At 43.1% G+C, this 27161-nt stretch overlaps 1 protein-coding gene across 2 annotated transcripts in view; it reads left to right on the top strand.

Moving 5' to 3' along the window:
• Window positions 1–3424: 3424 nt before the first annotated feature.
• Window positions 3425–27161, top strand: part of RSBN1L (round spermatid basic protein 1 like) — a 53384-nt gene continuing 29647 nt past the window's right edge. Inside the window, exons 1-2 of one of the 2 annotated variants that reach the window (XM_061467335.1) lie at window positions 3425–4162; window positions 18654–18767. In XM_061467335.1, coding sequence (XP_061323319.1) covers window positions 3532–4162; window positions 18654–18767 — 745 coding nt within the window. In that variant the 5' untranslated portion in view covers window positions 3425–3531. The remainder of the gene's footprint in view (window positions 4163–18653; window positions 18768–27161) is intronic. The other variant, XM_061467336.1, reaches the window with a different exon arrangement.

The following is a 27161-nucleotide window of genomic DNA, read 5'->3' as shown; positions in this document are numbered from 1 at the left end:
TTTATATTATAGGGGATGTCTGAAATTGGCAGAGTTTAGGGGAGTATATACACTAACTTGTTTAGCTTCCTTAGTTACTGAAACAACACAGATATTTAAACAAGAGGTTTGATTCATAATCTAATTCAAATGGCAACACATTTGTAACAAGCAGGCCAATACTCTGGTAAGCTTGTCCTTAATGTATGTGGGATACTAGACTGATATGTGCCTGGCACTTTTGCTGTTATAGTTTTGCCTCTTTTAGACTTTCATGGTCTAGAAAATCTTCACAGCTTTCCCTATGTGCCTATAAAATTATAGAGAAAAGCACATTGATATCATTTTCATAATCAGTTTAAAGTCTTCTACTAAACAGGTCTCTGTGTTTCTGGGTGTTGTACCATGCTGCTGTCACTCCACCAAGGACAAATCCCCTCAAGGGCTCTCTGAGTTCACAAATCTCTGTGCAGTCACTGTGGGTGACTATCATTGTGGCACAAGGCGCTACTGTAACAGTTTGGGTTTGGGGGCAATGTTTTCAATGCCGTTTCACAAGATCACATCATTTTATTATAAGCATTTATATTGTGCTGTTTCAAATTACCATCAGAACAAATCTGTGATTCTAAGCTCGATTTTATGCAAGAAATTTTGCTTGTATTTACCCCTTTCTTTTCAAAGACTCTTATTATTCTGAAGTATTTTTGGTGTTTCTCATTTTGTCTGTGTCTCACTTATAAGTGGCTGTCTGTGGAATTTTAATTAAAGTAAAAAGACGTAGAAAGAGAGACACGCTAAAATTGGGTTTCAATGTTTTGGAATGTGTGCTCGCTACAGGTACAGCAACATCACAGTGCTGTGTGACACAAGTGACAGGGACCCCACCTATTCCTGGAACCTGGCCACCACACAGCAGCAGGGTTGTGGGAGCTGAAAACATGGAACTGGCTTCTGAATTCAAGCACCTTATAATTTTCCTTGTTGACAAATGGACCTGAGATAGCAGCAGGAAGCTCCAAACATTAGTCACATTGCTTTCCAGCAAGCAACAATTACACCTAATAGGTACTCTGCCATCTTGCTCCAGTTGATTTTGCTAAACAATTCACTAATAAAAGCTTGGCTTATGCTTACAAGCATGTTATAGTACTTCAACAAGCACAGCAAACAATAGCCTGACTGAAATTTAGTAGCATATTGTCAGCTGTCCTTTCAAGTTTGCTGCACATTTGTTAAGTTTACAAGTCAGTTTTAGCATCCAGTTTTGGGCTGACTCCCTCTCCCACTAATTTTATCTTCATACCTGTTTTCACATCAATATGTTGCATTATGAGTCAATGCATCTTTATTTAAACATCCACCATGTCCAATAGGAAGTTCAGAAATATGAAAATTTTTTTATTAACTACATTAATGTAAGTGCACCTTTGAAGGTATTCAGCTATTTAGACAGCTATCTAACTAGTTAGCCTAGTAAATCTTGCCAAGCCTGCCACGTGGAGAAAAGTAATGTACTCCTAGATGATTTTGGCATTTCAGAGAGGTTGTGGTCAAGTTTCATGGACTGAAAGCACTCCCTAGCATTTACTCTAGTTGAAGATCAAAGCCCTCAGGAAATGCTGTTCTGTTTTTCAAAGCCCCCCAAACGTGACAGGGTGAAAATACAGTTGTGGCCTATATGAAGTTTATTGAATGAACTTAACATACTGTGGGTTTGGTATCAATACCAGCGTAGAAATAAGATGAAGTGGGTTGTAAGGCCTGCAAGGCTGAGACAGTGCCATGAGGTGCCTACAATTTTTCATTCTAGAGTATTAAAATGCATAGGTTTTTATTCACCCATAATACAAGTAATAAATTTCTAAGGCAGCTGAAGATGACCTTCACATTCATAGTCCTATTCTAGTTACACCAGCCTATATACATACAGGTGGATTTGTACCTGGATTTCAGTCTGGGATTGGATGTTAGTTGACTACTGCTCAAACACATGTTGTGAAATGCTCTGCCTGTGCTTTCATGCTGATGCCGTTTTCCCCCTCATGCCCAGAAATAGTGTGAGGATACACTCTCCCAGTAGTGAGACTTGAATCATGTGAAGGAAAAATCCTTTAAGCAGAGTTGGCTGGGTATGGAAAATGTATTCTTCACTGCTGTTGAGATGAACACTGAACCAGATTCTGTATGGTTTACGATCTGTAAAAGATAAAGCAGAAGATAGAGAGCTAGGAGCAAGCCTATTCTGAGGCTGATCAGCTGCAGCTCAAATGAAAACAGCATGTGAAGCAAAAGAAATCCAATCTCAAAACCTGTCTGTCTGCTACTACATCACATGCAAAACTACGCAGAGCAATTTGATTTGGCAGAAGCCGGCCAGATAAATAAAACTGGCTACTCTGCTCTTTTCACTGCGACAAGAAGATTTGCAGGTATCACCGACCGGAGCAGGAGAACAGCAATGCAAACAATCCAGGAAACAAGGGCTCACCTTTGATTTATTTCTGTGCCCGTTTCCTGCTTGCACTGAGTCTTGGGAGAATTTCACTCTCTGCTGCATGTGAGCAGGGCTATGGCATTTATAGATGTGGAGGGCTCCTGCTTGTGACAATAAACCCTACCCTATAGGCCACGCTGCTATTTTGGCTTTGGAGGCTGCAGCAGCGCAGTATCTTTACTGAAGCACAGAAGTCTGGTGTCAGTGATCTTGTTGATGAGACTCACACCCGACTGTCCCACACCGCAGCAAACCTTTGCAGCATCTGCCTCAGACCTCAGGCCGTGGGCTGACTTCCTCCGATGACCTGGCGGGCTGTGGAACACTCGGGTTTAGCCGAGCCCCGCTGGCGCACAGAGCTCCGTCTGAACCGCCCCCGAGCGCTGCAGCTGCCCGCACTCATCGACTCACAGGCTGCTGCCTGGGTAACCCGGGAAAGGCAGTATTCCAAACTTCCCTATCTCTAAACAGAAGCCTTTCTCAGGGAACGTCCCTCGGGGCTGCCTTGGGCGGCAGCGGGGCTACTCAAAACCTCAGAATTAGCGAAAATCGGCTCTCGGCTCGCTAGTGCCTCCGGAACCCGCTGTAACGCGCCTCAGGTCTCCACGGAGGGGCTCCCCGGGGTGCGGCCCCTCAGCCCTGGGCCTTCCTCACGGCTGCCGCGGCCCTCCATCCCTCGGGGTGCCTGCCTGCCCTGACACCCCTGGCACGAGGCGCTCTCCCGCTACACCCGCCCGGATTGCGGACCACGGCCGGGGACCGATCCGATCCGGCCCCGCCCCGAGCACAGCCGAGCACCGCCTCCTGGCCCGCGGCCCTCCCCAGGCTACGGCTGCTGCGCCCACCCTCACAACGACACCCCTCCGACTGCGTACTCAGCCGAGCCCGCCTCCCCCAATCCCCTGACAGCCCGCCCCCTCCTCGCCCTGCGATTGGTCAATCCCCGTGCCTCTCCGGCGCCTCCTCTTTCTATTGGGGGAGGCGAGGATGTCTGCTGTCCCTCCCGCTTCAGTCGGTTGAGGCGAGCGCAGAGTAAATAGAAGCAGGAGCTCAAAATGGCGGAGCTGCCGAGTCTTGTCCGTGGCGCGGCGTCGCCCGAGCTGGAGCCGTTTGGCGCTAGGTCGGCCTCGGACGCGAAGGTTTCCCGTGGGTCCCAGCCAGCCGCCAAGAAGATGAAGGGAGCCGATGAGAGGAGCGTGAAGGGTACTAAGCGCGTCAACGGTGAAGGGGGCGGCGGTGGCGGGAGCAGCAAGCAGTCAGTGCCACTGCCAGCGGTCGTGCCGAGCTACAGCAACCCCGCGGCGTGGGGCTTCCCCGCGCTCTCCTCTGGCCCCTCCGGGAGCGGGGGGAGCTTCGCTTTCCCTTCTCAACTGCCCCGGAAGCTGCTGTCGCCTGCTGTTTTGCTGCCTTCGTCCGCCTCTCCCTCCTCTTCCTACCAGCCACACCAGCACCGCCACCACCGGCACCGCCTGGCTCTGGCCGGTGAGGCGGGAGGCTGCGGGAGCGGCGGGGCGGCCGGCGCTGGCGGTGGGAGCGCCAAGCCGAAGAGGCCCAAAGAGAAGCGGGATAAGGAGAAGAGGAAGCACGGCGCCCTGCCCGTGGTCGCGGCGGTGGGAGATGGCGGCGGGGCGCTGAGCGTGGCAGGCCGGGAGGAGAACGGGGAGGTGAAGCTGCTGTTCCCGAAAGGTGAGGGGAGGGCGTTGTGGCTGTGCTCGGCTCGCCGGGGATCGCTCGCTGCCCGCAGCTTGAGGAGCGGGAAGGGAGGGTTGGGAGTTAGGGCTAAAGGAGGTCTGGAAGGGGCAGCGAGCCCGGGCTGGGCACGGTGGGTGAAGGTGACTTGAGCTGCTGTAGCTGCCGTGGCGGGGCAGGAAATGGTCGTGATGCTCGGGTCGAGCAGTTAGAATGGCTGCCTGCGCCCGCCCCGCCTCAGCACGCTGCCCCCGGGGCAGTGCCGCTTCGCGGGGGCCATACCTGTCTGCTCCTGCGCCCTGCCCTCAGCAGAGCCGCGGGTAGCCAGGCCTGGGGCACTGCGTGCGAGACCGTGGTGGTAGAGCTCTGGCGTTGTGTAAGTTTGTGTAGAAGGCAGTGGCGGCTTACTCTGCCGTCAATCCTGTCAAAAAAGGGGGTGTGGAATTAGCGATGGCGTCAGCTAGAAGCTGCCAGAGGCCTTAGGTTTTCTTACCTATTAGGGAAATAAGGGCGGCTAGTAATTTACTAGAGATCTGAGAGCAAAACTGAGTTTCTGTCATTCTTCTGGGGGGAAAAATGGGGAAGAGCACATGTTAAACCCCCTTCCTCCCCCAGATTTAAAATCCAGTCGTGAGTGATCTCATTTATTAGGCTATTATTTTTTACAGCCGAAGTCACTGAGTACTGCAGAGCATGCAGTTAAAATGTAGGGTTGCATGGCTTATGCAATCTAATTTAGTTGCTGCTTCAGGTTTGCTTTATTTCCTGAAGATCACAGGGTTAAACTCTTCCAAGTAATGTTCAAAGCCATCGGGAAAAGGGGAGGAGTGTTGGGTTAGTTTATTAATGGGCAAAAATGGCCATACCAGGTAAGACAAGATATTAGGCTAGATTCTTGCTCACTGAGATCATCAGTACATGCTTAGGAAGTAAAAGTACATGAAGACAGTACAAGAATACATGCTTCTATTTCCAGTTTATGCATTCTCAGTCTCCCGTGACCTTAAACCCGATATTGATGCTTTTGCATTTACATTGAAATATGAGGAACTCAGAACATTCACTCCATTACCTAGTTTAAGCAAGCTTCCTTTCTTTCAAAGGAAAGAACAATTATAGCTGTTATGTAGGCTTAGGATACTTTGTGGTCTGTACCTATACTTACAGGATGAGCCAAGCTTGTAGAGAACAGTTATTAAGATCAATATGCCTTTTAGGCTATTGATTATGTTGTCTGGCTGCCTTACTGGATTTTCCAATAATTTCCACTGGTATCTTATATCTTAGTCTCTGGTTCATTTACCTATTTACCTTTGAGGTGTATGTTTGTTGAGGTTTTTTTGGGGGGACGGGACTTTTTTTTTTCCTCTTATGTTTGGTTGGCATGTTGCAGGAATTTTGAGTCTGAGCTGGTTTTGGGTTCTCAGTTTCTGGTGTGCAAGTAGATTTTGTCATTTCAGTGCTTTCAAGTGTTTCATTTATGAGTTAAACAGGGGAAGTTCAGGGTAGATATAAAGAAGAAATTCTCTACTGTGTGCGTGGTGAGGCATTGGAATAGGTTGCCCAAAGAAGTGATAAATACTCCATCCCTGGCAAACTTCAAGGCCAGGCTGGGCAGAGTCTTGAGCAACCTGGTCTAGTGTGGGGTATCCCTGGCAATGGCAGGGGGTTTGGAACTAGATGATCTTAAGGTCCTTTCCAACCCAAACCATTCTGTGAATATTTTTTTTTTTTGTATTCCCCCACCTTGTTCCTGTCCAGAGATAGCTTAGGAATTCAGAAATGATGCATAGTACATGTTTGATGTCGGTGAAGCCTCCTTCTCTTCAAGGATAGCCATTAAGAAACTTGCCCAATATCTTTTTAGCAAAGCTGTGGAAAAAATAATAGCCATCTTCACTCAGATAGTCATAGTGTCCTAACAGTGTTACACAATCGCGTTAATCTGAGAACAGTATTACAATAACAGGATGAAATGCTTTTTGCACGTTGATAAGAGAAATTACTGCACTGATGGTGTTAAGTGAACCCTCTTGGAAGCAGTGATTTGAGAGAGGAGGGGATTCTGCACTTTGCATGTGGAAAGTCTATTTTCTCAGAACCTAATATTGTCAGGCACAAGTATGTGACCTTTTAGTTGCTGTTTGCTCAGAACAGATCTTTTAACCTTTATTTTGTGAAAACTTAAGTATGGGCAACAAATAACATTTTCCAAGACAAGTGGTGCTTGTTTGGCACCTAGGTCTCTAGATCTCTGTTTAGAGGAAGTGGTTTCTAAAGCTAAAATTTTGTGGCATAGTTTCCTATGTGAATGAAAAATTGTGTTAATTAAACTGTATTTTTGCAGAGAAGGCTGTAAGAAGTGAGGGATGCACCGAGTCTTCTGCTGAGAGCAGCCAGCCTTTTAAAAGTGGGTCTGTATTTGAATGTAGAGTAAAGAACAGGTTTGTACTGTTAATCCTGTGAATAATTTACTTTTCAGAAAGGAAAGGAGAAATGCAGTTTTGATACAGGGAGAGAAGAATGAGTGGGGGGAGGCATGCAGAATCCTAAGTACAGAGGAAAACTAAGAATCATATATTTGAGTGGGAAGGTGGAATAGGAAGAGCTTGTGTGTTGGGATTGCTGGAACTGATGTGGACTAGAGGAAGATACTGTAGGGACTCTGGTTGCAGCAGTGAATGTGGAATGAATGAATTGGTGATCTTGACTTGAGAGAGGGGAGGAAATAGCACACAAAAGCTCTGTAAGAGGGAGGTTATTCTGATCTTGTGTTGGGGCAAAAAGACATAAGCGTAGGTGCTGTAGAAAAGGTGAAGAAGGGTAGGATAGGAGAGAAAAAAATGTAGGCAGCCTACAGAGATGACATCGTGGTGAATTTAGAGAATTTTGTATAACAAAAACCTGGGAGGTTTGCGCACACAGAATATATGGGGGAAAGAAGGAATAAAATATGCCTCTTTATGTGTGATGAGTTCACAGAAACTGTCATATGTGCAGTTAGTAATATTTTCTAAAAAACAACCTTATGTAGGCAAGTGCAGTCTCCTTTCCCTGGAGTTTGCAGTTAGACAACCGTTCTGCTTTTGGTGCTGTGGAAAATGAGCAGCAACATAAAATTGACAGCATTGATTGTTTTTTCTCATTGCTTTCAGAACTGTTGCACATATCAGTGTTTCATCTGCCATAAAGAAAATTGGGCAGGTGAGCAGACTGGAGGCACAGAAGCCTCTAAAAGAGGTGAAATGATTGAAAGACAAGCAGGTGGAAAGGGTAAGATTTCCTTGATTATTTTGAGGCTATAGAGATGGGAAAAATCCATCCGTCTGTTTGTAGCCAAAGTGGAGACCCATTGCATGTGGATAGAATTCCCAGCTGAACTTAGTATTAAGAAAGATGCTAGTGTCTGTGAACTGGAAGGAGTTTCTAATCCATTAGATGTGTGCATACTCTGCTACATAACAGCAGATGCTACGGGAGAAAGCTATCCTTTGGTGAGAGAGAGAGAGGGAGGGCCTGCGCAGAGTGTAGTGCTGGAAAAAGTGAGGAATTAAGCTAGGGTGATCAGGGAAAAGAATGACAAAACTGGTTTTGGGGGATTGCTGGGACTGTGTTGTAGGTAATCAGGTACAGGGAATCAGGGTACACAGTGAACAAATGACATTTGCACATGAAAAGTGTCATCATAGGACTTTGAGTAGTAGGAATAGTGTTTTCCGTATGCTAAGAAGGGTTAAGGGATATTGACACTGAGGAAGAAACTGTGAGAAGATTTTTTGCCTACCAGTCAAAAAAACTGATTATAGGAGCTGATGTTTGTCCTTTGCTTGCAATAGTGATTACTAGGTAAGAGAGCTTAGCTTTGAGGCATCTTGCTTTGCTAAGTGATAAGAAGCCAAGATGAATGATGTCTTTAAAGCTTTTCAAAATATTTGTTCTCTTCCTTGAACAAGTCTTCATTTGATGATTTCTCTGGTCTTCTAATTCATTGGGAGGGCCTTTAACTTGCAGAGTCATAACCAGGCCTCACAGCTTGCATTTCAGTTAAATGAATGGAGTTGAGTGAACCCTTCTGAGATTATGATCTAGCATGCAGAGAATGTGGAAGAACAATTTGCCACATGCATGATTTATCTTGCAGATGCGAGGTTTATGCTGGTTAAGCTTAAATTTCACTTGTCAAGTATGTTCTGACAGTGCGATGAAGAATTGTGTAACTATACTTGTTTGGAAACAAGTGAATCTGACAGAAATGATTGCTGTTCCAGTTTATGACTCTATTGACTCAGTCATTTAACTGATAGCATGCTCTTGGAGTTCATAGTTGAAATTGTTTTCTTACCAGTGTAAATCTCAGCTCAGCCACTCCCCACTGCATCAGGAGACACTGAAATTCTTTGTTTTGGTCCATAGACTTTCTGTGAGGTGTAAACCATCTTTCCTGTTTTTCTTATCATTTCTGTGTAGAATTTCCCTTTCCCTCCTTTTTTTTTTTTTTTCCTTCAATGATCCATTTGCTGGTAAGATTACCATAGTGTGCAACCAGTTACAGAATGAGAGTGGTATGCTTAACTTGCAGATGAGGGTTCCCTGTGTAAGCAACAAGGCTGAACATGGTACTATAGCTGTTTTCTCCTTGTAGTATTTTCCCCCTCCCCCTCATTTCTTTCTTCTGATGCCTTTGATAGATTAGACTTCAGGTAGGAATTTACCAGTGATTCTTCTGATAACTTTTCTTGCTTTGGGTTGCATGACACTTCTGGGGTTTAAGCTTTCAAGAAATGGCACTTTCCTGGCTTACTAAGTTCCGTTAAGTTTTGGATCTTTTTTCCCCTACTTTGTAGCTGGGACCATGCATCTTGCTACTCAGGTAATCTTATTTTCTTCTGCTAAACATTTCCTTCTGTTTACTTCTGTTTCCTCTGCCCCCCCCCTTTTTCTGAACTGTGTGGCTTGCCTCACTTCCCCCTCCCTCCTGCCGAACTCCTTGAAGTCAGTAGTCATTGTCATGCTTGTGAGGCCTGTTAATCGCTCTCTTTTGAATTGTTCAGTACGTTTCTGTTTAGATATACCACTGTAATGACAATGTCTAGAAAGTGTTCAGGGTTTTAAGTGGGATGTATGAGAGGAAGAAGGACTTCTTAAATTTCTTTAGATGTTCAAGATTTAGATGCAGTTTAGTTTTGAGAGCTGGTGGTGATGTTAACGTAAGCATTCAGGGTTGAGGTGCATTTGGAGCAGTGTTTCTTTCTCCTGAGGGACCCTGTCCCCTTTTAGATTCTGTGAGATAACCGTCAAGCTTTGCTAGGAGAACAAAATCATTTACTTTCTAAGCTGGAGAACAAACAAAGCCCCTCCTGTTCTCCACATTGCAGCTCTGTGTGTAGGTTACATAGCAGAAATTTATTCTGATTGGGGAATAATAAATAATTTTTCTCTGAAACAAGATCTGTTTCAACGTCGGATCCTGAATCTGAAACATCAGATCTGAAACCTCTTGTAGAGGCCTTGTTTGCAGCTGTCACGTTCTCCACTACCGATTTCTGATGCAACTCCCCAGTGCCTGAGCTTAAACTTGGCTCGCTCAGTTTGTCATATAGGTCTCCTTTAGAAGTGCAGAGATTAGAGGAATTATTAGATTTATATTTCTTGGAAGTGTTTTGAATTTGAAAGGCATATGTCTGTCTTCTGAGTCACTGGGGCACTTGGTTAAGTGTTCTGGCATGGGAAGGGGGTTTCTTTAGTTATATCTTGGATTTTAAACTTGCTGAAAGGGATGTCAGCCAAATATTCTGGTTACTGGAATGAGAAAGCTGTGGTAGGTGTTTGTGTTTTGTTTTTTTTTTTTTTTTCCTCAGGGTATTTCTGAGGTATTTCTATAGAGGAGTTTTCATGTTCATTAAGTTAGGAAGCCTGCTCTCCAGTTTTACCTTGTATGACTTAATAAAAGTGTAGGTGTCAAAACCGTTAAACGTGCTTCACCTATCTGCATAACCAGGTAAACATCTCTTCTTGAGGTTTTATTTTTAGGGTTAATCGTATGAAGGGAGGAGAATGCTGATGGAAGGGACAGTGACTGATGTTCTTGCACTTATCTCCTCCTGCCCCTTCCCTTCACTTGCACTACTGTTGATGTTAACCATATTGATGGTGTCCGTTAGCAGTAGTTTGTAAATATTTTGACTGATGTGCAGTGACAGCCCTTAAATCAAAGGGAGGAGAGAGAGGCAGAATACTTTGAACATAATCTATGACTGACTACTAATGTGAGTTACCATCTGGAAAGCTGATGCAAAGCAGCTGCGGCTTTTGGCATCAGGCAAGGTTGTTGCCTTAGTGCTGAAACGGTTACACCAGTTTTTGCATGGGCTTCAAGGTGTGAATTTCACAATGTAACAGTGACCACCTTGCACTTAATCCACTACAGAGCATTTCCCACTTGACTCGTTCTCTGTGCACTCTATTTACATTTTGATCTGTAAGAAAGCTTGCAATAGCGACAGACCTGGTTACATTTCTAAAGTCTGAATGGTGTGGTCTTTGAATTTGTGTGCCTTTACTTAATACTTAGGAAATCACTGTAATCATTATGATGAGGTACCTACCTAGTTAGGAAACAGAAGACTTTTACTATGGTCTTTAGTTAGAAACGGCTGTTTGCCTTTATAAATATGGTATGTGTTCCATTTCTTTAACTTACACACTTGACCTAACATCGAGAAAAAGTCAGTGTGCTTGGATTTGAGGAGATTCACTGTAAAGTGAAGACATTCTTCAGATGCCAGTCAGGAAGGTGAGGTAGAACACTTCTTCATAATGGATTTCTTCCTGTCTGTATATAACACTACTTTTAATACACTGCTGTTGCTGCATTTCATTCATGGCTATACTATTTCTATGACATTAGAACCAAAGAATATGGACTTCAGTGGGACTGAGTGCGCCCTCAGCAAGTTTGCCGATGACACCAAGCTGTGTGGTTCGGTTGATACGCTGGAGGGAAGGAATGCCACCCAGAGGGAACTCGACACGCTTGTGAGGTGGGCTGATGCCAACCTCATGAAGTTTAACCATGCCAAGTGCAAGGTCCTACACCTGGGTCGGAGCAATCCCAGGCACAGCTACAGGTTGGGCAAAGACGAGATTCAGAGCAGCCCTGTGGAGAAAGACTGGTTGATGAGAAAATGAACATGAGCTGGTGTCCTGGGTGTGTGCTCGGAGCCCAGAAAGCCAAGCGTATCCTGGGCTGCATCAAAAGGAGCGTGACCAGCAGGTCGAAGGAGGTGATCCTGCCCCTTCACTCTGCTCTCGTGAGACCTCACCTGGAGTATTGTGTGCAGTTGTGGTGTCCTCAACACAAAAAGGACATGGAACTCTTGGAACAAGTCCAGAGGAGGGCCACGAGGATGATCAGGGGACTGGAGTACCTCCCGTATGAAGATAGGCTGAGAAAGTTGGGGCTGTTGAGCCTGGAGAAGAGAAGGCTGCGTGGAGACCTCATAGCAGCCTTCCAGTATCTGAAGGGGGCCTATAGGGATGCTGGGGAGGGACTCTTCATTAGGGACTGTAGTGATAGGACAAGGGGTAATGGGGTAAAACTTAAACAGGGGAAGTTTAGATTGGATATAAGGAGGAAATTCTTTCCTGTTAGGTTGGTGAGGCACTGGAATAGGTTGCCCAGGGAGGTTGTGAATGCTCCATCCCTGGCAGTGTTCAAGACTGGGTTGGACAGAGCCTTGGGTGAGATGGTTTAGTGTGAGGTCTCCCTGCCCATTGCAAGGGGGTTCCTTTCCAACCCTAACGATTCTATGATTCTGTGACTTTGACAATTGTGTTGTGAACTTGAATTAGACATCTAGAAATCTCTTCAGTTCTTGGGTGTTGTATTGCCTTCAGTCAAGGATACTTACTCCTACAGAACTCTGTATTTTAAAAGGTATACACATGGCAATAGCTTATTTAGTAGAGTTGGGTTGGGTTTGTGTGGCAAGGTTTTGGTAGCAGGGGGGTATGGGCTCAGCTTCTGTGAGAAGCTGCTAGAAGCTTCCCCAGTGTCTGATGGAGCCAATGCCAGATGGCTCCAAGGCAGACCTGCTGCTGGCCAAAACTGACCGTGTCAGTGGTTGCAGTAGTGTTTCAGGGATAATGTTTAAGAAGGAGGGGGAAAATTGTTGCATAGCAGCAGCTGCATCCAGAGAGAGGAGTGAGAATATGTGAGAGAAACAGCCCTGCAGACCCCCAGCTCAGTGCATAAGGAGGGCAGGAGGTGCTCCAGGCACTGAAGCAGAGGTTCCCCTGCGGCCTGTGGTGCAGCCCATGGTGAGGCAGCTGTGCCCCTGCAGCCCATGGAGGTCCATGGTGGATCAGACTCCACCTGCAGCCCAGGGAGGACCCCACTCTGGAGCAGGGGGATGCCTGAAGGAGGCTGTGATCCTGTGGAAGGCCCTCGCAGGAGCAGGCTTCTGGCAGGAGCTGTGACCCTGTCAAGAGAGGAGCCCAGGATGGAGCAGGTTTGCTGCAGGACTTGTGATCCCGTGGGACCCCAGGCTGGCACAGTCTGTTCCTGAAGGACTGCACCCTGTGGAAGGGACCCATGCTGGAGCAGGGGAAAAGTGTGAGGAATCCTCCCTTGAGGAGGAAGGAGTGGCAGAGATGTGTGATCATGAGCCCTGTTCCTCATCTCCCTGTGCTGCTGGGTGGGTGGGAGTAGAGAATGTGGGAGTAAAGTTGAGCTCAGGAAGAAAGAAAGGGTGGGGGAAAGGTGTCCTTTAAGATTTTGTTTTATTTCTCATTATCCTACTCTGATTTGATTGGTGATAAATTAATTTTCCGCCAAGTTGAGTCTTATTTTTGCCCATGACAGTAACTGGTGAGTGATCTCTCCCTGCCCTTATTTTGACCCATGAACCTTTTGTTGTATTTTCTCTCTCCTGTCCAGCTGAGGAGGGAAGTGATAGAGCAGCTTGGGTGGGCACCTCGCCTCCAGCCAGGGTCAACCTGCCACGAGTAAAAAATAACTGAAAATAGAGGCTTTTTAAATTGGGGCACTATAGCTTGAAAGTGAGCCAGTGAGCCCAGCTGTTAGCGGAGCTTCCATTGCTGATTCCTGCTGTGCTTGGAATTTTATTTTTTCTTTAACCCTAGTAGGGACTATTTGCAAACTGTTTAGTGTGTGACTAGTTCCTGAGCAATGTGCTTCTCTGTCCAAAGCATAAGAAAGGGAAAGTGCATTTTGATGGGGGAAGGGAACTTCATGAAAAGATACTTCTTCCATCTCTACCCTGGGATACAGATTACTTCAAGCTTTTGGCGTTTAGCTGTAGGGTATTTAGAGGTATGTAAAGGAATAGGAAGTCTGTGTGTGTGCAGGGAGAACACATATTACAGTGAGCAATGATGTGATAAGACTTAGGGTTACTTTGCTACAGTAATGTTTATACACGTGTAGGAAAAGTGTCTTATGTGATAATAACAGTTTTAGTCACAACTGTCCCTAACATAGATGTTAAAAAAACCCTAAACCCCAACCCCCCAAGAAACCAAACCCAAAACAATAGAATGGAAAATGGGGAGACATCTGAATCAGTTGCTGTTTGGAGCTAGTTCCTAAAATTCATCAGATGAACAATAAGAAGTTTTCAGGACTGCTGTCATCTTTGGGTGTTGAATATCACAGGGAAGCTGTTGCAGGAGTGGCTATGGAGAAATAGCTGTCAGTTGTCTTAGTACCATATAGTGAGTAGAAACAGATACCAGCCATCCAGGTGTGTGCTGACCCAGTAGAGGCAGTAGTGCCCTGCTTAGGGTTTTGGGTGACTCTAGGTGTAAGGATTTTGGTATGAGTTACATGCTGGTATAAGAGAAGGCATTGATTTAAATCTGTAGTAGAGGAACTGATATTTTCCCAGAGAGCCTTTATTTTGTTACATTTTTTTGCTGGTGTCTTATATGGCTATTAAGTGTGCTTTTCAGTTACTTCAGATGTGATTCATGTCACATGATTGACTTTCTCCTGTCAGAAGAACCATGATACCAACCATTAGGACTTGGTATTCTCTCCCGTTTCAAAGTAGAGCAGATATAACAGGAAATTGTCTGTTTTGGCCCAATAGTTAAAAAACAGCAGACATGAAATGTTAGACAAATTGTCATGTTCAGTATCTGACTAATCTTTTGATTATCCCTTGCCAGACCACAGGTTCTCCCTTACCTTTCTTCAAAGGGAGAGAGCAAACAGCTTAAAACTTAAAGTTCTATTGCTGGAATGCTATTTTTTAGTATCTACTAAAATGGAAAAATGGCTATTGAAATGCAAATATGCTGAGGTGGCTTTATGTCATAATATTGTATATTATTGATTAATTTTGAAAGGATTATGATAAATCTTTTTGTGATTTCCCGCAACATGGGCTGTGCCTAATTTTTTTAATTAACATCTTATTTAGACTAGGACTTTAACACCATCCCCCCCCAACTGACCTAACCCAACCAAAAGCCACCACCAAACAAACACAAAACAAAATGCCTGCACCCTTGTGGAGAAAGTTCCAGTAATGGACCACAACTATTTAAGATGCTTCTGTGACTGACTTGTGCTTTTGTTTACCAAAACCCCTGTAATGTAATAATTTATGGACTAGGGATGTTGGACATCAGCTTCTAGTCACTGGTACATCTGTATATGTTCTTTTAAGAATGAAGACCTCTTACAAAACCTTTCTTCCCTGTTTGAGTCAAACTGCCCCTTTACCTTTGAACTCAAATGAGCTTCCCATCAGCATATGAAACTTAAATTCATTAATTGCTTTTCTGAACTTTCATTTTTTTTTATCTCTGCAAAAGTTGAAGCCGTTCCAGCAGCAATTGCAATGCTATGAGATACAGAGGTAATAGCTGTTGGTACTTGAAATTCCCTTGTCCAGATCACTGACTGTTTGAGTTGCCTTATTTCCTGGGGACTCATCTCATCCTGTTCCCTCAGCAGCTCAAGACTTTCTTTTGAATTTGCTAGAAATAGCATTGGTGAAAGCTAATTTTGAAATATTCTGTGGGTATGTAAGGAAGACCTAAGGTTTAGGATCAGCAGTACCTGCTACTGGTAGACCTTAAAAAAGCTGTGCAAGAGCATTCTAGGTAGTCTTAACTTGTTCAACAGAACAAGTTTTCCTTTGCCAGCCTCACTTACTGGTTATTTATTCTGCAGCATGTAAGTTACTTAATGTTGGAGGAATTTGTTTTAAAACAAGGTTTTTGTGAAGGATTTTTTTGTTTCTTGGTTGAGAAAATGAGATTTGGACTGTAATTATGTATAGCTGGAGGGAATTGATACCTTATATTATTGAAGACACTTGGAGAGATACTGGTTGGTGGCATTTTGGGAAGTCCCAAAATGCTCTAGCCTGTGTTGAACTGTATCAGGTTTGTTGGGCAGCGGGATATGGTGGCAGCAGTTAGTGGGGAGACTGTACTTGCAGAATTGTACTTGCCCTTCCTTGTTGGATGTCTGTGCCATGGGCATATTTTAATCACATTTATTAACTATGACGGCTATTGGATGCTTCTAAGTGTACTGACTTTGCAGAGCCAGCATAGTTAAGTTGCAATAGATTTTTGTGGTAAACTGAATCTTAAAATAATTTGGTTGATTTTTTTTTTTTTTTTTTCTCTCTGCATCCCATTGAGGGCTGTGAAATGCAGTATTTGTTGCAGAGGAGAATAATCTGCAGAATTTGGTTTGAGAATTGTGTTTCAGTTCTGCCAGCCAGGCTAGAAAGTACTTACTTTTTTACTCAGAAGCTGAAGACAATTGAACTGAGACCTAAGACCAAGTGTTAATCGATGTAATGACTCTCATATTGACATAGATTATTATATTGGGGTTTTTCCTATTTTGGTATTTGTTTAGTTTGTTTGTTTTTTTTTTTTTTTTTAAGGAGGACTCTACCAACTATTGCTTATCTATTCTGTGGGCTTTGAGGGAGGAAACCTGAGAACTTGTTCAATTAAGTTGGGATTCTCAGCTTTCCTCAGGTTCTTTACTTGCCTCAGGCTGTACTCTGGTTTTGTTACAGTACTGTGATTTTCTAAAAGGGAAATAGTTAAGTTTAATTTATTTCAAATCTTCCTCAGCTTCATTTACATGGTATTTGCAATCGCTTCAGGTATGATTTGCTTGTGGCTATTGCTGGAGAAAGTTATGGGACATTTCCATACTTTCTTTCATCTGGAGCATTTCACCGTTGACTCTGCTAATTGCTTTTTAGAAGCGAAAATAAACTAGAAGCTCTTTTAAAAGGTTTCACCTTGTTCTCTGTCCCTCCTTGTGTGTTGCTTCTGGCAAACCTGGAAGATTCATTGGCCTGCGAGGCTATTCAGGAGCCTGCAATAAAAGATTCTTTCAGTCTGTCTTTCTTCCTCTTTCAACAAGACTTAGCATTTGTGTATGCTCTTCAATCTTTATTTGATTTGTAAGTGATAGCAGGAGTCAAGTGTGCCTCTTAACAGTATGCAAATGTTGAGATAAGGTCTAGGTCTTTCCATGATAATTATAATCCTGGCAGAGTTAAACGTTCAGTGCCGGTTACAAATCAAGCCTGATGTTACTGCCCCCTTGCTGAGTGAGTGTCGGCTTTCAAAGTGTTACTTAAGCTCCTATTAGATAATTTATTTCCTACTTCATATTCTTAAGTTGCAAGGAATTTACAATTTGGGGATTTCTTTTGGGGAAGAAGCAGGTTAGAGAGGAAGATTCACATCTGCTTAACTTATTCCTAGACAGCATGTGTTTGTTTTGCTTAGGAAAACTTGTTTGGATTCCATGGCCTGCTGTAAAATGAATCTGCTTTGTCATCCCTTGTCATTGAACTGTTAGAAGGCTGTTCTTGGACACGACTGTTCCAGTTGCTTAGAACTGAGACTTCCAGAAAGTTTTAAGCACAGCTACCTCATTCCTTTTTATTTTTGTGCCAGCATGGTTTCTGTTCTCTCCCCATTGTTTATCCTGATTTGTGGATAGACAACAAACATACCTTAATTACCTTCTTAATTGCATCTCTTGGCTTTTATTTTCTTTCTTAGGCTCTTCCCAAAATATGCTGGTCATACTGACAACTGCTGGGGTTCATGTCCTCTTGCCTTACTAGAGGACTCCTAAAATGAAAGATACAAATATTGTGGAGTCATTGTTGTGCATTCATTTATGTGGGTTGCTGTCAACCCTTTGAACCTTTTGTTTAACTATTAACATGCTTCATAAATAGCTTGGTTATGGAACATGGTAATGTCTTCTAGAATTGAAAGCTTGCTTTAATTTGGTTCTGAGGAATATTTCTGATTTTTTTAAGTAGTGAATATACCCACTTCTTCTATTTTATGTGTATTCTTGAGAAAATGAAATTGGATTTCTCTGCTTCCACATGGGGTTTATAATGCAAGTACCATAAATAAAACATCAGGATAGTCTCTCAGCTGTATTACTGAGAAAGCATTCTGAAGCATAACATTTTGTAGAAGCTTGAAATCACAGTTCCTGTTTCTCAGCAAAGTTAAAAAGCCCAGTAAACTCTTAGAGCAGGTACTTGGCTTCAGCCCAGGAAGCTGGGCATGAACTGCTGGCTGCAGTGCATCTAAGCCTAATAAAAATCTGTCTTCCCTAAATGCCTGTCCTCAAAAGTGAATTAAACTGGCCTTGAGAAGATTACTCTTCGAAATTATGAATTCCTCTGGGTCTAGTATTCATGTGGAAAGTCTGCCTAAAGGCTCTCCTTTTGTGTGACAACAATTGAAAAACCTGGAGTGACTTGGCAAGAAAGTAAATAAATAACGAGGCTGCTCTGGTAGACTGTTGTTGATTATAGGCAAGCAAGGGAAGCACCAGTGCATTGTATCTGCTGTGCAAATACAACGCACTTCATGTGTGTGTTAATTACATCTTGCTGCTATGAATGCATTAGTGTAGCCTGTAATCATAATGTAAAAGATTTTGCAGCAGACAGATGAAGTCTTCATTCCAAGCTACTTGCAAAAGCCTTAAGCTTTTTATATAGTTATTTGGTTAGTTATTTAGATAGTTATTTGAGGTTGTGACAGTGTATGATAGCGTATAATTGCACCCAGGAAAATACAAAGCATACTCTTTTCCCCATTTCTTATCTAATGCATTTAATTTGAATCTCAATAAAATAAGCTAACTACAGATGCAGAAGAAGAGCTGAGGGTAGTAGGAGTAAGCAAAAATTAGCTGCAGAAATTAACTGTATACAGTTAATATGCTGAGTTGTTGCATGCATAATAGTAACAGACCTTGCCTGAGTTAAAAAAATCTTATGTTGGATTATGCAACAGATAAATATTAGCTTTTCATGTTACAAATACTGGGATTTAACTCACCTTTTGTCCTTTTAATAGAGCTTGCATAAGAGTAATATGGAACGTGCATATAACCATTAATTTTCTGTTCCTATTTAATTGTAAATTATTTGTATTTCAGCTCAAATCAAAGACAAAATTAAAGAAAGGGAAAAGAAGCAAAAAGAGAAGAAGAAGCACAAAATAATGAATGAAATCAAGAAAGAAAATGGAGAGATCAAATTATTGCAGAAAGGTAGGTTAAAACTATGTGGTGGTATTTCATTCCACTGCTTTAAAATATTTATAATTGGATTGGATACTGAGTTTCAGTGCTGTGTTTTTCATTTAATTTAAATGGCATTTACCTTGATTAGTTGGTATGAGGATTGTAAATGAAAGCTTAACTGCAAATGTTAATTTTTTTTTGTCAACTTTGTTAGGTAATGGAGGTGAAAAATATAACTATTGCCACAACATTGTTTACACAGCAGGAGTAAAGACTAGTAATTCTAAGAGTGTATTGGTGAAACCTACATCTTCTCAGCACTTGAAGGTTATAATTTTATATATTTTGAGAAGAAAAATGAATCTGTGTCACTTTTTGTGCCTAACAAATGGACAAAACTGAATAAGGAGTTATAATTTGGGAGCTTTGACAAATACTAAAAGATTGTGCATAAAGGCAGTCTTAATTTTGGCTAATTCATTCAATGTTATTTACTGTGATGGAATGAAATTAAGGTGATGTTCTTGCCTTGCCTGTACATCCACTGAACCTTAGAATTGTACAATAGTTGAGGTTGGAAGGGCAAATGGTGCTGCTCAAATTTGGGTCAGCTACAGTCAGGTTGCCCAGGACTATCAGACATCTCCAAAGGCTGGAGGCTCCACAGTCTCTCTGGACAATCAGTATCAGTATTTGACCACTCTTACAGTTAAAATAACTGTAAATAAAATTACTTTATGTTTAAAATGAATTTCTTTTCTTTCAGTTTGTACCCTTTACTACCTGTCCTGTCACTGGATACCTCTGAGAATAGTCCTGCATCTGGGGAACAATAACCCCAAGTGCTGGTCCATAGTGGGACTGATCAATTGTAAAGCAGCTTTGGTGAGAAGGGCCCTGGGGCTCTGACAGACAAGAAACTGACCATGTGTCAGCAGTGTACCTTTATGTCAAGCTAATGGTATCCTGGGCTACACTAGGGAAAGCGTTGCCAGCAGGTTGAGGGAGGTCTTCGTTTTCTTCTGCACAGCATTGCTGAGGCTGCATCTGGATTACTGTGTCTGGTTCTGGGCTCCCTCCCCAGTACAAGCAAGAGTGGAGGGAGTCCATCACACAGCTAGAGGTGGTTGAAGGATGGGAACATTTAGTAGACCCTCTTATGATAGAACAAGTACTGTTGAACAGCACCTGTGGAAGGTATCAGTGTCTGGGTTACTCCAGTAGCAACTGTTTACAGCTGGACTTTGTGCTGTAGGTCACAACCCCTGGCATGACATCTAAACAAATGTTTCATCTACCTCACTCTTCACTTATCTAGGTCATGCTGCGTCAGGTTGGTTTGTTTTTTTTTTTCCTGTAGATGTTGCTATTTAAGTAGACCGAATGTGGTGTTTTGTTTTTTTTGGGGGGTTTGTTTTTTTTCTTTTTTTTGTTTTGGTATTGAAGTCAGTAGCAAATTCCCGGTATATTTTTCAGTTATCTGCTGCAGGTTTTAATTTACAAACAAAAAACTTAAACACCCAAACCAAAACATTATCCTCAATGTTCATATGGGGTCAGGGGCATTTAACCTTGTAATTAGCAACTACGACAGCTTAAAACCTGTGTTCATCAGATCTCAAGGTACCCGCTTAGACCTGGAGGAATGAGTAAGTTGGTGGCTTCCTGTGAAAAGAACAGATGTGGCTTGTCTTTGTCAAGGGTGACAGGAAGTTGGTAATTGAGATATAAGGCAACACTTAACTGCCTCAGCAGTGACATTCTTCACGTTTTGTTTGCATACCAGCCTTTTCCTCCCTGTGTCCTGTTTCTGTTGTCATTCAGCAGATGAGGGGGAAGCTGCAATGACAGCTAGTCTTGTTGCACAGATCTAATAAATGATGCCTAATGGGGATATTGGGGCTCAAGTGGGGCTTTATTTGAAAGTTAATATAAAAGAGCATGTGCAAGGGGGCTGCATTAGAACACTTCTGCTGTTCTGGGCTAGTTGAGGTTTTTCTCAAAAAGAGCAGTACCACAAGTGTGTTAGGTGCCTTATCCCTGTTTCATAGACCTGGTATGTTAGCAGTCAAGTGTCATGTTTTAGGGTTTCTTTAAGGTGTTGGCAGGAAGTGTTTTATAGAGGCTATGTTTGGTTTGCCAGTATCCTGCAAAGTTGACTCCTGTTTCAGGGAGAGAAGGGAGTATGTCAGGAGACCTGCTGTTTACAGCAGATGGGTACTCTCCACCAGATTTGTATTCTGTTCAAAACAGAAGCTCTGTGGGTCTTCTGTGGGCCTCCAAAATCTGACTGGATGTGCTTGTTTGCTGTGAAGTTCATATAACATTTCCTGATTCATTCTGTTGATCTAGCTTTACATGCTGGAAGCTGAAGGCAGGAAAGCAAAGGCAGAAGTGCTTTAATATGCAACTTCTTGTATGTATCAGTGGTCAATGCCTCTGATCTGGTCGGATATTATTAACCCTGCATCTAAGGGTATCTTCTTCCTGTGGAACAGAAGATAAGATACAAGCCCCTTTATTCTGAGTACAGAGTTCACTGTGTGGGTTTAGGATCAAAACTTTGGAACTAGTCTATTTTTCTTTGGGTTTTTGGTTTTGTAGTTAGCTTTGTGTGTGTGTGTGTTATGAGACTACAGTGTTGGTCTCTAAAGACAGTGTATTTCTTTCCTCTAGGCATTAGATCTGTATCTTGTAAAATGTTACTCTGACCATCTGCTTAATCCTTTTTCTTCCTACACTGAGAATATTGTTAGTGTGCTGAGTTTTGTCTCTTGTTTTTTTTCTTCTGTTTGTGACTTACTTTCATTGAGGGGGTGGAGGTAATGGCCTCTGTGACTTCACACGGTTAAACTAGCTGTCCAGGAGAAAAAGTGTTTAGTTACAGAAGAGCTCAGTACTGAGGGACTGATGCCATTGGAGGGAGAGTTGATGCATAAGCCTGATTTTGGTGCTTTGAGCTGAGTGGGGAAGAGTTTGCTTATATGTGGAAGCGCAGGTATATAAGGTGTTCATGAGTCTGAACTTGGTTACTGTTCTGTTGAAAGCAATGATAAAATTTGCCCACGTTGGAGAAGGGCAGTTCTTAAAAAGGGTATTTTTGCAGTTCCTGAGTCTGCTAAAGGAAATGTGGCTCTTTGAGAGACCCTGATGGATTTTCTTACCCATCTAGAATGAAAAGGTTTTTTGTCATTCTGTTGTGCTTGCAGATGTATTCTCTGTAGACTGAGGCCACATAATTGCCTCTTTTTCTCTCAATCTGTTCTGTGGAAGGAAGAAGAGCTCCTGGTAAACAGCTTCTTGGCACATGCATATTGTTAAAAATTCAGGAAATGTGAATTAAATTTGCTTTTCAAAAACTGCATGATGGAAAAGTTACCTTTTAGAAAAGGAAAGATTAATACAAAATTCACACCAGTGTGACATGGCTGAGGGCTACTGGAGATCCTGCAAAAAAAAACACCAGCCAACCAAAAAAGATTCATAAGCTTATTTGTAACCAGTCCCATTTGTGTTTTCTCTTAAAAAAAAAGCCATTTTTCTCATTATTTATATTGGAGCACAGCAATTTCTAAAAATGCAGTAGGAGAAATTCTTAGTGTGTATTTCTGCAAGATTAAATGCTGTAGTTTATGGAATGCTGAAATGCAGGGAAGAAGGGAGAATGCACGTCTTTATCATGCTGATATGAGCATCTCTAAGTACAAATCGGTTTCTAAAGCTTTTTTTATCCTTCTGGAAGAAAGGACATTTGTTTTAATGGCACATTCTTATGAATCTTTTAAAATGCCTATAGCTGTGCACAGAATTAGTTATAAAATTGGCGTAGTCAAGAGGAGACCTATGTCTGAGTCACACACTGCATGCTTTTTCCCATCCACTGTATTTTGTGTTTGTGTGTCTTTAGGGGAAATATCAAAGGAATTGTATGCAGTGCTGTTGTGCTTTAATCCCAGCTGGCAACTAAGCACCACACAGCCACTTACTCCCCTCCTTCCTCCTTCCCCTGGAGCAGGATGGGGAGAATTGAAAGAATGTAAATCCCACAGGTTGAGATAGGAACGGTCCAATAACTAATACAAAACTACTACTACCAGTAACAATAAGAGAAATAACAAGGGGAGAGAATATAAAACTAAAAAGGGAAGGGGGGAAAAAAACCCACCCTAATAAACACAAGTGGTGCATAGTATAATTGCTCACCACCTGCTGACTGATACCCAGCCCAAACGCAGTGGTGATCTGGGCCTTCCAGGTTAACTCCCCCCTGTTTCTATACTGGACATGAGGTGCTGTGGTATGGAATACTTTGGTTAGTTTGGGCCAGGTGTCTTGTCTCTGCTCCCTGCTAGCTTCCTGTGCCCCTCCTCACTGGCAAAGCATGAGAGATTGAAAAGTCCTTGAGTTAGAGTAAGCACTGTTTGGAAAAAACATACATTAGTGTGTTATCAGCATTGTTCTCAGAATAAAGTTGAAAACACAGCATTGCACCACTACTAGGAAGGAGAAAAATAACTCCTACAGTTGAACATAGGACATTACTCCAGCCCAATGGGATGGTCCATTGGGTTCAAAAAAAACATCCATTGAGTTCATTTAGTCTATGACTTTGGCTCTGCCTCTTATAATGGTCACTCAGGACAGGAGAGGTGATGTGTTGGGTTATTGAGTACCAAAGCCAGCTCAGATTGGGTCACTTGCTCCATTTCCACTGCTTCTTGTGAGGCTTGTACTCCATTGGTTCAGGTGCTTCCTGTTACAGTAATTCCTACATCTCATCCTGGTTACAACAATTGAAAGGTATTTCCATTACAGTCTCCACCCCTAGTTTCTTTGGAACAAACCATGGGGTTTAACATTACAGTGAACTCCTCCTCTTGGCTCTGCTTGGGCTTGGACTTACCCACCGTCTCCAGTCCCTTAAGGCTTTACCTGCCCCAAGTGGAACCTGGTCTATGAGCCACAGTCTCTCCTGGGGCATACCTGCTGTGGCATAGACTTATCCACAGGCACAGTTGCTTGAGGTGCACCTATGGCAGTGTGGTCTTGTCCATGGGCCACAGTGCCATCAGAGATATATACCTGTTCATTGCAGCATAGCCCACAGCCACAGCCCCTTCAGAAGTGAACCTGCTCTCACATGGCCTTACTCATGGCTGCAGTTCCTCCAGGGGTGTAGCTGTTTTGTCATGGGTTTATCCATGGCCACGCACTTTGAGGTGTTCCAGCATGACCTCATGCACAGCCAGTAATGCTTCAAAGTGTACCTGCTGCACCATGAACTTAACCACAGCCACAGGTGCTTTGAGGTGTACCTTTTCAGCATGAACTTATCCTGGGGCCACGTTCCCTTCAGAGGTATACCTACTGCAGCACAGACATAACCATGGCCATAGACAGGTCAAGAGGTACCTGCTCTGGCATGGGCTTATCCATGACCACAGATGTATTGGGATGTCCTGCTCCACGTGGACATATCTAGAGGTCGCATACTGTCCCTTGAACTTCAAGCTCACATTGGAGCTCCAGCCTGCGCAGTACAGCAGCAATGCCCTGGCCATCTGCCAGCCCAGGTGCACAGTCATTGCTGTTATCAGAATGTTCCCTGGCACAGCAGAGTCAGATAGTAAGCACCACAGGAGAGCAAAAGCAAAAAGCAGGTGCTGACAGCACTAGACTCTAATGTACAGTAAGGCAGGCAAGCCCCATGGCAAGCACAGAAGGCTGCTGATTAAGAGCTATACAGCAATAACAGTTATAAATTTGATCTAGCACATTCCAGTCAAACCCTTTGAGCCCCATGTTGGGTGCCAAAAAGGGCTGTTGTGGTTTAACCCCAGCTGGGAACTCAGCCCCACACAGCCATTTGCTCACCTCCCGCTTCCCTCCCGGTGGGACGGGGGAGAGAATTGGAAGAGCAGCAGTGAGAAAATCCGTAGGTTGAGATAAAGGCAGTTTAACAGGTAAAGCAAAAGGTGCATGCGCAAAGCAAAACGGAATTCATTCACCACTTTCCATGAGCCATCTCCAAGACAGCAGGGCTCCATCACATATAGCGGTTACTTGGGAAGACAAGCACCATCACTCCCACCATTCCCTCTCTCCTCCTTCCCCAGCTTTACATGTTGAGCTTGACATCATATGGTGTGGAATACCTGTGAGATCAGTTGGGGTCAGCTGTCCCAGCTGTGTCCCCTCCCAACTCCTTGTGCACCCCCAGCCTGCTCGCTGGTAGGGTGGTGTGAGGAGCAGGAAAGGCCTTGGCCCAGTGTAGGCACTACTCGGCATTAGCTAAAACATCCCTGTGCTATCAACAGCGTTTCCAGCACAAATCCATAAGCCAATTCCATACCGGTTAGTATGAGGAAACTTAACTCTATCCTAGTCAAAACCAGCACAAATAATGCTTTAGTTAAGGAGATGGGAAAGAGTGAGGTAAGAGTGCTGGATGCACAACCCACTACACTGATTTGCTCCACATACTGATTTTGCTTCACAGTCCTTGGCACTTCTTCACTCTAAAGTGTATTTAAAGATCTAGACACATGGACCTACACAAATGTGTCCTGCATTGGTTTCTCTTTCAGATTCTTGTCCTCGTATTCAGACCTATAATTTTAGGCTCTGTTACACCTTCCCCTTCTGCCAATTTTCTATCCTTGCTTTCAGCTTAGGATCTTCTTTATTTTGGATGTTAACTTGTTTGGAGAGTAGAGATTTAGAACTGTGGAAGGAACAGTAGGTTGCTGCTTTTTGAGATACTTTTATAAAGTACATAAAACAGTTAATCTGTAATTGTATATATATATATTTCATCTAGTAACTCAGATGACCAGGCTCCAGAGACTGTTTGCAGACTTTATATTTTCAGACTGTTGCAGAAGAATGAGCTTAATATTTTTATTCATTACTTTATAAATCCCTGCTTATCTTAGAACATCCCATTGAAGACTTAATGATAACTGCAGTTGTTGGAATGGGTATCGGAGGAGGCACGTTGGGATCTTCCTGTGTGGCTTTGATGTGTGAGAGAGTTATAGTAATGAGGTAAACATGGTAGAAGTCAACCTGTATCCTTGGAACAACTTTTATTACATCCTGTGTTTGTATGCCTCTAAGTGACACTTTCTGAATAGCGCTTCTCAAGGTGGTTGTGACTGTTCAACTTCCCGGAGGGCTGAGACAACATAAAATAGGATTATTTGACGTATTTTAGGCTTGACTATTCTGATGTTTAATAGTCAAGATTTTAAGCCTATAAATAGAACAAGATAGTTGTCAGTTCTCAGTCCTGCCCCTGCTGTTTGGTTTGTTTCCTGGGCATTGTACAGAGACACCTTGAAGGTATGTTTGTTTTCAGCACGAGCTATTAGCTTTGCAACCTGTCAGCAGCTGATCTTGCTCATTCTCCTTGTTTGCAGAGTGACTCTGCATTTCCTGTCTGTTCAGAATTCCCTGTGTGTGTTTTAACTCTATCAGGAAGTTGTTTTCATCCTTTTGAACTGTTTTGCAATAGGGTTTTCATTAAGTCATCAAATTATTATAAAAAATCATATTTATCAAAAAGAATGTAAAATAAATTTAGAACACATACTTTGTTAAACTCGAAATAGGAAATTCTTTTACTTAACTATCTGGCTGGTACAAATTTGGGGGTTTCTTAGGATCTGAAAGGCTCCTCAAGGTTTTTCCTTTTTTGCTACTGTAAGTGGCAGTGCGCCAAGAACACTTGTACTCTCTCTGACTGCAGATTTTATTTGTTTACTGGTTGGTGAGTGGTGTCTTGTCTGCTCCTGTTCTAAGCTGTTTTTCAGTTGTTTGTAGTGATGAACTTTAAAACTCGTTGGAAGATCCAGGGGGGATGCTTCTGTGGTTTGAACTGGGATTTCTGTGTTGGCTATTTAAAGACTTGGCCTGAAGAGCTGTAGCAGAGCTGAGTCATCAGACATTTCTAATATATGTCAGTAGCTTTGGTCTGAACTGCAGTGAGAATGCTAGAAAGTGCTAGTCATGTGTCTGGCCATATGGACTACGGGAAGAAAGTGAAGAGCACTGTTTGGAGGTTATCTCTTACCTATCCACTTATTGGAGAGTAATGAGCAGAGCAGAACATCTCATGGTGCTGCAGCAGTAGATAGTTGATAGGACCAAGGCAAAGACTTAGTGATGTTTTGTAGCTGCTGACAGGCTGGTCTCTTGCTGCAGAATAAGTAGCACCCCTGCAGCTGTTTGATACTGCTGTGTCTTCTCGTGTGTCACAGAACGTTCCTGTTGTCCTGTTCTGTTGGACAATCTAGATACGTCCCTGTTCAGACTCCTCTGCACTGAGGTTCTTTTCCTCTGTGGTTACGTTCACCAAGTGCTTCTCAGCTCTGTTACATTTTGGTGACCGAGTCCTCCTAAAGTGAGGAAGTGAAAACT

The sequence above is a fragment of the Pezoporus flaviventris genome, unplaced genomic scaffold, assembly GCF_033815535.1.
Source record: "Pezoporus flaviventris isolate CSIRO_AGI_PZ_B2104156 unplaced genomic scaffold, CSIRO_AGI_Pfla_v1 ptg000045l, whole genome shotgun sequence".
In the NCBI taxonomy this organism is placed as follows: Eukaryota; Metazoa; Chordata; class Aves; order Psittaciformes; family Psittacidae; genus Pezoporus; species Pezoporus flaviventris.
This window is presented reverse-complemented; position numbering and strand designations above follow the sequence as displayed.